The 12,955-nt window shown below is 44.2% G+C and overlaps 1 protein-coding gene across 9 annotated transcripts in view; it reads left to right on the forward strand.

Annotated features, from left to right (window-relative positions):
- Nucleotides 1-5,612: 5,612 nt before the first annotated feature.
- Nucleotides 5,613-12,955, forward strand: part of MSANTD2 (Myb/SANT DNA binding domain containing 2) — a 32,440-nt gene continuing 25,097 nt past the window's right edge. For 4 of the 9 annotated variants that reach the window (XR_011995784.1, XR_011995785.1, XR_011995786.1 and 1 more), the window contains exon 1: nt 5,614-6,400. Coding sequence is in view for 5 of the 9 variants with exons in the window: in XM_025998990.2 (XP_025854775.2) it covers nt 5,639-6,400 (762 nt within the window). In the remaining 4 variants the exon portion in view is untranslated. Of the gene's footprint in view, nt 6,401-6,635; nt 12,562-12,955 lie in introns of those variants that run through there. The other 5 variants (XM_025998984.2, XM_025998985.2, XM_072729470.1 and 2 more) reach the window with 4 other exon arrangements.

Raw genomic sequence — 12,955 nt, forward strand, 5'->3', positions numbered from 1 at the left:
TACATGTGTGTTTCGTGTATTCTTCTATACTCATGTTATATTTCACAAGAAAAGAGTTGTAAAAAGCCAAATTCACCTCTGCTACTGTGTAAGCAGGCATGTGTGCAAGCAGGAAGTCCAGTTGTCCAGTAAAGACATGATGTAGGCTTGCACAAGAGCCAGAAAGCAGTCGGATTCAGGAAATATTTCAGAGGTAGAGGTAACAGGTCTTGATGTGGGATGTGAAGGGTAGAAAAGATGAAGCAACACCCACACCGATGGTCATAAAACACAGCAAGAACATATATAACAGAATTAAAGAAGCTTTTTTTAAAAAAGATTTTATTTATTTATTCATGAGACACACACACACACACACAGAGAGAGAGAGAGAGAGAGAGGGGCAGAGATGCAGGCAAAGGGAGAAACAGTCTCCATTGCAGGGAGCCCAACATGGAACTCGATCCCGGGACTCCAGGATCAGGCCTTGGCGCTAAACCGCTGAGCCACCCGGGCTGCCCTTAACAAAGCTTTTGAAACAGAAAACATTAAAGTGAAGTCCTAAATTGTATGAATGGTTATTAGACAGAGGACTTCTGTCCAATTGGTTAGGAGAGGCTTCATAGAAAAGTTGGGAATACAACAAACACTGCATACAGGAATATGCACTGTCTCTATGGTGCTGGGGACACTGGACAACTACTTTCTTTCACCATACACACAAATAAACTCAAAATAGATTAAGGACCTAAATGTGAGACCTGAAACCATAAAACTCCTAGTATAGAACACAAGCAGTAATCTCGTTGACATCAGCTGTAGCATTTTTCTAGATATATTTCCTAAGGCAAGGGAAACAAAAGCAAAACTAAACTATTGGGACTATATCAAAATAAAAAGCCTTTGTACGGTGAAGGAAACCATCAACAAAATAAAAAGGCAACTTACCCAGTGGGAGAACATATTTGCAAATGATATATCTGATAAAGAGTTAGTATCTAGAGTATATAAAGAACTTATACAACTCAACACCAAAAAGACAAATAACCCCATTAAAAAATTGGCAGAGGAGGGGAGCCTAGGTGGCTCAGTGGTTGAGCCTCTGACTCCTGATCCCAGGGTAGTGAGATCCAGTCCTACTATGGGCTCTGTGTTCACTGGGGTGTCTGCTTGGGATTCTCCTTCTCCCTCTCCCCCTTCTCTTACCCCTCCCCCTGCTCGTGTGCTCTCTCTCTCTCAAATAAATAAATTTTTAAAAATGGGCAGAGGACCTGAATAGACATTTTTCCAAAGAAGATATCCAGATGGCCAATAGACATATGAAGGATGCTTAATTGCTAATCTTCAGGGAAATGGAAATCAAAACCACAATGAGACATCACCTTCACCTGTCTGAATGGTTAGACTAAAAAAGACAAAAAATAAGAGTGGGTAAGAATGTGGAAAAAAAGGAACCCTTATATGCTACTGGTGGAACATAAACTGGTACAATAATCACTGTGAAAAACAGTATGGAGCTTCCTCAAAAAATTAAAAATAGAAATACCATATAATCCAGTAATTCTACAATAGGATATTTACCCAAAGAAAAATGAAAACACTAATTTGAAAGGATATATACAGTCTTATGTTTATTGAAGCATTATTTACACTAGCTAAGATATAGAAGCAGCATGAATGTCCACTGACAGATGAATGGATAAAGAAGAGGTGGTATATGTGCACAATGGAATATTATTCAGCCAAAAAAAAAAAAAAAAAAAAAGATGAGATCTTGCCCTTTGTGACAACATAGATGGACCTAGGGAGTATTGTGCTAAGTGAAATAAGTCAGACAGAGAAAGACAAATAGCATATGTGGAATCCAAAAAACAAAGCAAACACACAAACAAAAAGCAGGAACAGACTCATAAGTACAGAAAACAAAGTGATGGTTGCTAGAGGGGAGAGAGGTAGGGAAATGGGCAAAACAGGTGAAGGGGAATGGAAGATACCAGCTTCCAGTTATGGGATGAATAAGTCATGGGGAGATAATAAATCAAAAAAAAAAAAAAAAAAAAAAAAGAAAGAAAGAAAGAAAAGCTGAGAAACATTATCCTGGACACAGATTGTGGAGGAAATGGAAAAGGGGAAGGATACAATTAAAGGGAAGAGTTGATAGTTTCCAGGTCAAGCTATCTTGCATTGTCCTGTATTTCTTTGCATATTATTTTGAGACATTGCATACATTATCTCACATAGGTTTTTATCTATTTATGCTATCGTTTGAATGCATGATAAAAGGTGCAGTACATTACTTCAAACACATTCTATACATTCTGATTGAACTATGAAGCCTTGAGCGAGGACATCACACAGCCCCTGGAATCCAGGATCAGCCATGGTAAGCCAACATGACGAGCACATGATTCAGGTCGCCTATGTAGCAATGCTCCACACTGTGTAGTACATATTAATAGCTTTTATGTTATTGAATTAATTTTAACTTCAGGATGTTACTGGAAATTTTATTTTTGAGACTTTTTCTCATTGGATAGACTGACGACTGTGGGAATAAAGGGGGGGGGGTATAGAGAAATAATGTCTAGAAACAGAAGTTGGTGGGAAGGGAGACTTCCCAGTCAACCCACTTTATCTAGGAAGGCTTCCTGCATGAGTCAGAGTTGATTTGAGAATCATCCAGAATTAACAATAGAGGGAGGGAGGATCTTTTTCAGGCTTGTGGGAAAATGAGAGCAGGATAAGCAGTGATTTTAAAAGTCTTTGTGGAGTCTCTGATCTAGACATGATTCTCCCTTTCATACACATTAAATACCTCGTGACATTAAAAAAAGTTACTGTTGGGCTGAACAAGAGAGAATTGTGCTTTGACAGGTGTCTGAGATGCCACGAGGGCCCTTAAGAGAACTGACAATGAAGACACTGAAAACTAGGGGTAGAGAGAAAGCGACAAAGGGAAGATTCTCTATTAACTAAAGTACAGTAGTCCTCCTAACCCACAGCGGATTGTTCCAAGACCCCCAGGGGATGCCTGAAAGTACACACAGTCCCCAACTCTATATGCACTATGCTCTTTCCTATACATACATAGCTATGATAAAGTTTAATTTATACATTAGGCATGGCTAGAGATTAAGGACTATAATAATAGACAAATTATAACAACATGTGGTAATAAAAGTTATGTGTATGTGGTTCCTCTCTCTCAAAATATCTTACTGTACTGTACTCACCCCCTCCTGGGATGAGGTGCAACAATAAGTTGCCTACAGGATGAGAGAAGAGAGGTGAGTGACAGAGGCGTGGTGAGGCAGCCTTAGGCTACTTTTGACCTTCTGACCACAGATCAGGAGTCTGATTTGCTTTCCCAGTTGCCTCTGGCACTGCTAACTGAAACCCTGAAAGTGAAACCAGGCATAAGAGGGAACTAATGCATAACCAACGTGAGGTAAGGGCTAAAAAAAAAAAAAAAAAAAAAAAAAAAGGAGCTAATGCTCATACAGCGTTTACTGTGAACCAGGCACCATTCTAAGGGCTTTACCGATTTTAACCCATTTACCACAATGCTGTGAGGCTACCCTCATTGTATCCACCAAGAAACCAAGCTACTGAGGGATTGCTTAAGAAAATTGGGCTGAGGGACGCCTGGGTGGCTTGGTGGGTGGGCGTTTGCCTGGCCCAGGGCGTGATCCTGGATGGAGTCCTGCATCGGGCTCCCTGCATGGAGCCTGCTTCTCCTTCTGCCTGTGTCTCTGTGTCTCTCATGAATAAATACATAAAATCTTAAAAAAAAAAAAAATAAAAAAGAAAAAGAAAATTGGGCTGAGGTTGCAGAATTGGAATTTGAAGCCAGGCATTGACTCTAGACTCTGTACTCTGAGGGGCAAGACGGTGGAAGAGTAGGGTCCCCAAGTCACCTGTCCCACCAAATTACCTAGATAACCTTCAAATCATCCTGATAATCTACGAATTCGGCCTGAGAGTTAAAGAGAGAACAGCTGGAATGCTACAGTGAGAAGAGTTAGTGCTTCTATCAAGATAGACTCTGTACTCTTTATTTATTTATTTTATTTTTTATTTATTTATTTTTTAGATTCTGTACTCTTAACCAAGGTGCTTGACTCTATCTTCTTTTCTGAGAAAAAGAGGAAAAGAGAGCATAAGTTCTGGAACTTCTTTATGACTTCTCATACTGGTAACTTAAAACTATGACAGCCCCGTAATGTGAAATTGAGAGTCCCCTCCTCTACTTCATCCCTATTGCTCATTCCTTTTGGGTTTCTAACCCCATCACTCTATCTCCCCCGGGTGATTCTGAGTTTAAATGTAGCTGACCTCAGCTTTTTTTTTTTTTTAAACCTAATGCATTTCTTTCTTTTTTTTCTTTTTAAACCTAATGCATTTTTTTTGCTTCCTTAAAAAAAAAATCTGTATCTATCGCATGGCTTATTCATTTTGAAAAAAGTTCCGCTGAGGCTTTTAAGTTAAGGATCCAAGTTAAACAATTAGATTTTTGGCTTTGAAGAGTATTACCTTTCAGCTATGCATTGGAGTGGGCATTGCTAATGCTCTTTAAACTGCAGCACGATGGGACACCTGGGTGACTCAGACTCAGCGCCTGAGCATCTGCCTTGGGCCCAGGGCCTGATCCTGGAGCCCTGGGGTCAAGTCCCCACATCGGGCTCCCAGCATGGAGCCTGCTTCTCCCTCTGCCTGTGTCTCTGCCTCTTTCTCTCTGTGTGTCTCATGAATGGGTAAATAAATAAAATCTTAAGAAAAAATAATTTTAGGGCAGCCTGGGTGGCCCAGCGCCTAAGCATCTGCCTCCAGTCCAGGGCGTGATCCTGGGGACCCAAGATCGAGTCCCACGTCGGGCTCCCTGCATGGAGCCTGCTTCTCCCTCTGCCTGTGTCTCTGCCTCTCTCTCTCTGTGTCTCTCACGATAAATAAATAAAATCTTAAAAAAAAAAAAAAAAGCAACACTTTGAGGGGTACTCAGGAACGGCTAATACACTAATTACTGGGGCCACAGGAGCTGCCATAACCGAGTCTTCAATCTCCTTACACTCCAGAGTGTGAAATGCAGTTACGAGGCAACTTCCAAATTAGGGAGGATGGGGAATGGTTATTGGAAAGTAAGTTTCCGGGCCGGGCCTCCAGAGTCCGTAAAGGCGAATTTAAGCTGCAAACTCCAACACGCGACGAGGGCGCCTCATTTTCGTGCACACGGTCACACCCACCCAGGCTCCCTGCAAAGCTGAGCCTAACCGGAGGCAGCGCGGCTGCGGCTCCAACAGCGCGCAGGGCTTTCCCGCAAAGCCGCAGCTACCAGGTCTAACCCTGGTCCTCGCTGCCTTTTCTTTTCTTTTCTTTTTTTTTTTTTTAAGCCTCCCCCAGAAATGCGCTCCTCCGGCCGGGGCGCTGGCAGGATGCGCCCTCCGCGGGTGCCCCCGGCGTGCGCCCTGGACGCCAGCCTCGGCACCCCGGGGCCGGCCCGGCGCGGGGCGAGGCCGGGCGGCGGGACCGGGCGGCGCGAGCGGGCCCGGCGGTCAAGTCCTCCTTAACTCCGGGGCCCTCGCGGGCCGCCCCCCTCCTCCCGGGGGCTGAGATTGCAGAGGAAGTGGGAAGGCTGCAATCTGTTCTTCGCACCAGCGCCCTCATGCCCCCGCCCTTCTCCTCGGCTCGGGGCTGCGGCGCGCCTCACCCCCGCCCCCCGCCCCGGGAGAGGAGCGGGCGGCGCGGCAGGGCCCGCGGGCTCAGGCCGGCGGCAGCCGCCCGCCTCCGCCCGGCAGCGCGAGCCCGCAGCCGCCCGCCCACCCGCGAGCCAGGCCCCGGGGCAGCCCCGGAGACCGCGGCGGCCGGATGCGCGGGCGCGTCACTTCCGGGCGGTGCAGCGGCGGCCGCTTGGAAGATGGCTGCGCCCTGTGGCTCGGAGCTGCCCGCCAACTCGCCGCTAAAAATCCCGAAGATGGAGGTGCTCTCCCCGGCTTCTCCTGGTGGCCTGAGCGACGGGAATCCATCGCTGTCCGACCCTTCCACGCCTCGGGGTGCCTCCCCGCTCGGGCCGGGCAGTGCGGCGGGCTCGGGGGCAGCGGCGTCCGGGGGTCTCGGGCTGGGGCTGGGGGGCCGCAGCGCCGCCTCGTCCTCGGTCTCCTTCTCCCCCGGCGGCGGCGGCGGCGGGGCCGCGGCAGCCGCCGCCGCCGCCTGCCGGGGCATGTCGTGGACGCCGGCCGAGACGAACGCGCTCATCGCAGTGTGGGGCAACGAGCGGCTGGTGGAGGCGCGGTACCAGCAGCTGGAGGGAGCCGGCACGGTGTTCGGCAGCAAGGCCCCGGGGCCAGCCATGTACGAGCGCGTGTCCCGGGCCCTGGCCGAGCTGGGCTACGAGCGGACCCCGTCCCAGTGCCGGGAGCGCATCAAGGTAACCGGCCGCCCGGCCTGGGGCAGCGAACCAGAGGCAGAGAAGGCGGGGAAGCGGGCCTCGGGGGCGGGGGCCGGTCCGAGCGCGGGGCTCCCCTCCGGGGCCCGGGGCCCGGGGCGGGGGGGGGGCGGGCGATTCGCATCTCCTCCGCCTTTTTCTTCTCTCCCTGGGAAGGGGGCTTTTTTCTTTTCTTTTTTTTTTCTTTTTTCTTTTTTTTTTTTTTCTCTCTTCCCAGATGGCCGCCAGCCCGTAGGTTTCCTGAGTTTGAAGTTGGGCGTGCCTGCCGCCGCCCCTCTTTCTTGCCAATTGAGGATGTTCCTGCGCCTCCGAAGTTGGTAGTTTGCTCATTGTGCGCAGCGCGGCGGCCCCCGTGTGGCTGGCGCCTCTCGCCCCCACCGCCCGGGGCCCCTCGCTTTGTTCCAGGCTTACTGGCCCGGGGCGGGATCGAGGAAGGGGTAGAGGGGGGGGGGGGGGGGCCGGCGAGCCCCCAGTTTAGGAATTTTCAAACGAGTGGCAGTGCAGAGCCCTGCAGAAAAGCGGCTTTGGACGACTGGCCTTTGTGTCCGTCGCCTTGCTTTCTAACTTGAGCTTGGAAGGACGAGTAAGCCTCGAGATGCTTTGGAGAATTGGAAAGGCTCGATCGCAGCCAGAGAGCGCATTGTTACCGCGGAGTCAGGGGCGCAGTGGAAGTTAGCCTGCCTGCGGGTCGGTCTGGAATTTGTGGAGTGTGGATGCCTCCAGAGTTAGATTGGCTTGAGGCCCTGCTGTGTTTCTGACCGAGCTCCTTCGTGGAAGCCAGTTTTCCCCCTGCTGTAGTTACTGTGCCGGATGTGGTGACGAGTAAAGCTCTCAGTGTGTGCATCTGGCCATTATCTCTGTGTCATCTGAATGTTTAAATATAGAGGCTTAATTCGGGCTAGACATTTTTTTTTTTTTTTTAAATCACCAGCCAGGTTATCTTTTTGCTGTTTCCATTGACTTTTAATGTAGGCTTTCCGATTTGTATTATTGGCAGCTAGGAAGTTTTTGTTTTTTTGGGTAAGCTAGTTCCCTCATCATAGTGTCTGCTGAAAGGTTGTATTAGGATTCTTTCTCCCAGTTGTCAGTGAACTTCTTCTTGTTAATGATAGTCATAGTTAATCTGTGTACTTCTTTTCTGATAGGGATGGCACTTTTTTTTTTTTTTTTTTTTTTTTGAGCTCCCTAGGGAGGGAAGGGGGCTAAAAAACCCAGTGAGTACAAAGGCAATCACGCTAAAGTTGGAGATGGCTCCAAAGTTGAGGAGATCTTGGCTCAAGTAATGTTCATCCTGGGGCGATGTTGTTTAAAAAATTTGGGCCAGAAACTAAGATGTTTCAGACTTACTAACTGTTGTTCAAGGAATTCGGCACTCATTTGTCAATTACAGAATTGGTTTATTAGATAACATATAGGTTTTCTTGTATCCCCTCTTCCTCTCCCCTCTTAACAAAGTGTCATTAAAATCACAGTTTATAGACAGGACTAAAGTAGTAGCTAATAGTAGCCACTGTCTTCTGAATCTCATTCATTGTTGCATTAAAGAATAGAGTTATAAATTCAATTGCAAGATCATCAAGGTTAAATTTCTGGGGGAGTTTTTGCACTGTGTTGGTTAGCATCCACTCATGAACTTTTCTTGACTTTAGAAGCATACTTAGGCATTTGTAACCATTTTAGCTTAATCGATTTTTGTCCGTAGAAATTTCCCAATCAAACAGAAAAAATGTGCTATCAAAACCTCACTGAATTTAAATCTTTCCATAAAATTGTTTCTCAGATAACCAGGAACTATCTGTCCAGTTGGGTTGCATCTTTGTCCAGTTATGAGAACCATAACCTAAAGCAAAGAAAGGAGATTGAGCGTCTCTGAAGAATTTTTAAAAGAGAATTTTTGAACAGATAAGACCTATTTTTGAACAGATAAGACCAAATTGACCTCAAGTTCTTAGAATATTTTGAGAATATGTTGATGGTGATCAACAGTTGTAGTTGACAAGGATGGCAGATAACTGTATGTGTGTTACACTCTCTACTTGTTAAATGATTTCCAACAAGGAACCAGATTTCTTAATGTCGGTCTTTCCTGCCAGAATTATAGGCTCAGTAGAGCAAGTTCTGGTTTCTTTTATTCATTGCTGTATCTCCAGTGCCTAGCACCTAGTAGACACTGGAGATTACTAAATTTACCAAATAAAGTCTAGAAGGAGAAGTTTGGAACATATAGAAATCTAGATTAGTGTTCCTCAAACTTTAATCCAAAGACATAGGTTTTGAAACCCCATTTGAAACATTTTGCATTGAAAGCTAAGCTCTGTCCAGAAGACTTAGTATGAATGAGATCTTAAGCATACAAGCAAATGTTGTCACTGGGATCATAGCATAGCCTTACACAGTTTTGAGGTGGATGTCCAAGTAATCCAGAATATGTTTATGAAAATAAAAACACAACTTCAAAAAATTCTCAGAGAATCTCAAATCCCTGAAAACAGATATTTAGATCCCAGTTTCAGAAAACCTATTTAGAATTTGTAATTCAGAAATCTCTTTCACTTTATTGTCTTGATGAGAACTGCAAAAAAAAAATTCAATCTTTTTTGCTTTAGATTTTACAAAAGAGAAAAGCAGGGCAGGAAGATGTGGACCATGAGGAACTTCTTGTGCACGATAATGTGCTCCCTTAAATGTGGACTTGTGTCAGAGGCTCACAGGGAAGGGATATCATGTGTCAAATTTCTGGCTGAAATATTTATTAAAGCTCCATTATGAAAACTCCATAGTATCTTCTAAGTTTGAAAGGAGGGAAGAGATAGACAGTAACTTAGATTTTGTTCACGAAACTTTCCCTCAATCCTAGTTTCAGCATGTTAATGTAGCAGCCTTCCACTTTATCACAAGAAGGCATCAGAAAGCTGACCGCTAGCCCAGCCTGGCCACCTTTCTGAATAAACTGAAAGCACATCCCTTCCCTTTTCAGAACTGTGTTTGAGACTTCTTACCTATTAAAATTCTAAATTTTTAAAAAATTTATTTATTTTTATTTATTTATGATAGTCACACAGAGAGAGAGAGAGGCAGAGACATAGGCAGAGGGAGAAGCAGGCTCCATGCACCGGGAGCCCGATGTGGGATTCGATCCCGGGTCTCCAGGATCGCGCCCTGGGCCAAAGGCAGGCGCCAAACCGCTGTGCCACCCAGGGATCCCTAAAATTCTAAATTTTGAACTTAAGTAATGACTCTTGGATTTTGCTACCAGAGTACTATTTTTGAATACTGTCCAAGTGAATACATATATTTCTAAGTGCATAGGATTTTAGCTTAAAGTCACATAGAACCATTTGTTTATTGCTGTAAAGAGTTTCATTTTAAAGTCTGACATGTCCTATTATTGGTATTTGTTCAGTCAGTTGGATGAAATGGATGTGTTTGAGACTGACTGCCTCACTCCACAGATTATTGTTTGGTTCTGAAGTGTTGTTTTGCTTTTTTGTTTGTTTGTTTGTTTGTTTGTTTGTTTGCCAGAAGAAAATTTGCCCACTAACAATTGCAGTCTAATTTTAGAGTCAGATAAATAGTGAGGTGATTTTCTGTCTGGTCCATGTATGACTTATCTCCTAAAGGCCTTTTTTCCCTGTTTCCATCTACCAGATACATCACTGCTTACTATATGCAGGGCTGTATGCTAGATGTTAGGATGAATTAAAAAATTGTAATATACATTCCAGAGCTTACACGGCAGTTGAAGTCTGTACACACATCAAAGAGTTAAAAAGCTCTCCAACACAAGGGATGGTATGTGATGGCAGTATTTGATTAAGTGTCATATGACTAAAGCAGACAATAAGTGTGATGACTTCAAAGGAGGGAAAGATCTCATCACAGTCCATACTGTAGTAGTTGAAAGATCCATCTAGACTTGGCATTCATGAAAGCATTCACTTCTGAGCCAGATGCTGTATTCACACTTCAGTCAGTTAATCTGATGCACTGCAAAACTCATTCTCAAGTCCCAGATTTTTGGGTGTTCTCCAAAAATTTGCCTCTTGAGAGTTGGCTTTATGTCTTTGAAACAGATGTGTACTTCTTGCTCTGCCTTGAGATGAAATGCAAGGTGATTGTATGACCTAAAAAGCTTGTCTTTGCTGGACCAATATGGGTTGTTCATCAAATTTAAACGTGGTCGGGAGCCTTCGGCCTAGCAAACAAAAATGGTTATTTTTTAAGGGATATTGCTTAGACTTATTCATCAGTAATTGGTAAAATCTGTAGAATAAATTTCATACTTTAACAGACAAATTACATATAGTACATTTGGTCTTTCATTTTAGCTCTCAAGCCTTGTCATTATTTGTTTGCGAGAACCCATAGGATAAAGATGACTTGGAGCCCGAAGCTAGATACCTTTGTTCCTGTGTAAGCATTTTAACAGACTCCACCCATCTCTGAGGACTTTTCTCTGGTGTTTGCAGCCCAGAGGGTCCCTCTGTATTATCACTGAAAGATTTCCAAGATATATGGTATACCAGTCAAATAGTTTGTAAGGAGGATTTAGTCAGGTTTGTTGGGTCCCATTTTTTTTTAGATATTCCTTTTCTGTTATTGCCACACCACTGTCACCCAGAAACTTGTGTGTTCCAGAATGTTTGCCGGCTTGTGAATCTGATACAGGCCTGGTGTGTGTCTTAAAAGACCAGACCATCTTAGACTATTGACCATATACGTAGAGTCTTTCAGTTTAGGAGGTAAGGGTCTAATGAGCACATGTTAAAACTTTGGATGAATAGGCTTCCAAGTCTGTTTCTTGGCATTTTGGGAAATCTAGTGAAGAGTGGAATGAAATTATTATGGACACTTCATGAAGAAGATGTGTAAAAGGAAAAGGGAGTTTAGAAAGCACATAGTACAAAGAGTGCTGTTTTACTAAAACTTTCTGTGATCATGGAAATGTTCTATATCTAATGCAGTTCAGTGCGACAGCCACCAATCTCTTATAGTTGTTTAGACGTTGGAATGTGGTGGTTAATGTGCCCAAGGAACTGAATTTTAAATTTTGTTTTGTTTTAATTTTTTTTTTAAAGATTTTATTTTATTGTTTATTCATGAGAGACACAGAGAGAGAGACAGAGACACAGGCAGAGGGAGAAGCAGGCTCCACACAGGGAACCTGATGCGGGACTCGATCCCGGGACTCCAGGATCACGCCCGGGGCTGAAGGCAGGCGCTAAATCACTGAGCCACCCAGGAATCCCCAAGAATCTCGAGATATTCCCCCAGAAATCTCAAGAGAGAGAGAGAGTGAGGGGGAAGGAACAGAGGGAGAGGGAGAAGCAGGCTCCATGCTTAGTGCAGAGCTCAGCATGGGGCTCTGTCTCCCCACCCTGAGATCATGACCTGAGCTGACATTAAGAGTTAAGACGCTTAGCTGAACTACCGAGGCGCCCCTTTAATTATTTTAATTTTAAATTATAAATGCCACATGTGGCTAGTGGCTACTATATTGAACAGTGTCCATAAAAGGTTATTTCGAGTCCTAAAGAAGTCTGTTTTATGAAACAATTCTCTTAGCTACATACTCAAACTTTTAGGGGAAGCTCAAAGTTCCCTTTTCTTGCCCTCCTTGTCACTTTATTCCTGTGTCAGAGGAACCTTGATAGAAGTCAAGAAAAATGGTCCATGTACTAGGGAGGAAGAGCTTTTAGTGCAAGGCATAAAGTGCTGTAACTGCAGTTTGGCTGGGGCAGAGAGTGTCATATTCTTGGTTCTCTAGGATGATGACATCTGATAGAAGTTTCTTGTGATACGAGTGTCCTATTGTCTGTATGCCCATCTGTCCCTGTGCAATAACCACTAGCCATAGCTGGTTACTGAACACTTGAATGGGGCTAGTGTAACTGTGTGAAATGAAATTTTTAAAATTTTATTTAATTTTAATTAAATTTAAATAGTCCTATGTATGTAACCACTGGCTATTGGCCAGAACAGCTTTGGAATAACGGTATTCGAGCTTCTTTGTTTATGTACTCCCAAACGAGTTCTTGTACTCTCTTGAATATTTTAAAACTGACATTACAATTTTTTCATTATATATGAAAGTTTACAGAAAGTTAATAGGATATAGGAAATAGTAAATCTAGGGATCCCTGGGTGGCGCAGCGGTTTGGCGCCTGCCTTTGGCCCAGGGCGCGATCCTGGAGACCCGGGATCGAATCCCACATCGGGCTCCCGGTGCATGGAGCCTGCTTCTCCCTCTGCCTGTGTCTCTGCCTCTCTGTATCTCTCTGTGACTATCATAAATAAATAAAAATTAAAAAAAAAAAAAAAGGAAATAGTAAATCTAGTATGAGATGAACAGGTTGAGGATTGGCTGTAAACTTAGTAATGTACTCTGAATCTGAAAAATCCATGCAAAATTCATATCTGTAGATTTTATCAAAGTGCATCTTGAAAATGTTGATAATCAGACAATATCCATTTACATTTAAAAGAAACAATATCACTAGCCTATTTTGCTTTGGTTATTCTAAATTAAAAGCCAAG

Source organism: Vulpes vulpes, chromosome 12 (genome assembly GCF_048418805.1).
Source record: "Vulpes vulpes isolate BD-2025 chromosome 12, VulVul3, whole genome shotgun sequence".
In the NCBI taxonomy this organism is placed as follows: domain Eukaryota; kingdom Metazoa; phylum Chordata; class Mammalia; order Carnivora; family Canidae; genus Vulpes; species Vulpes vulpes.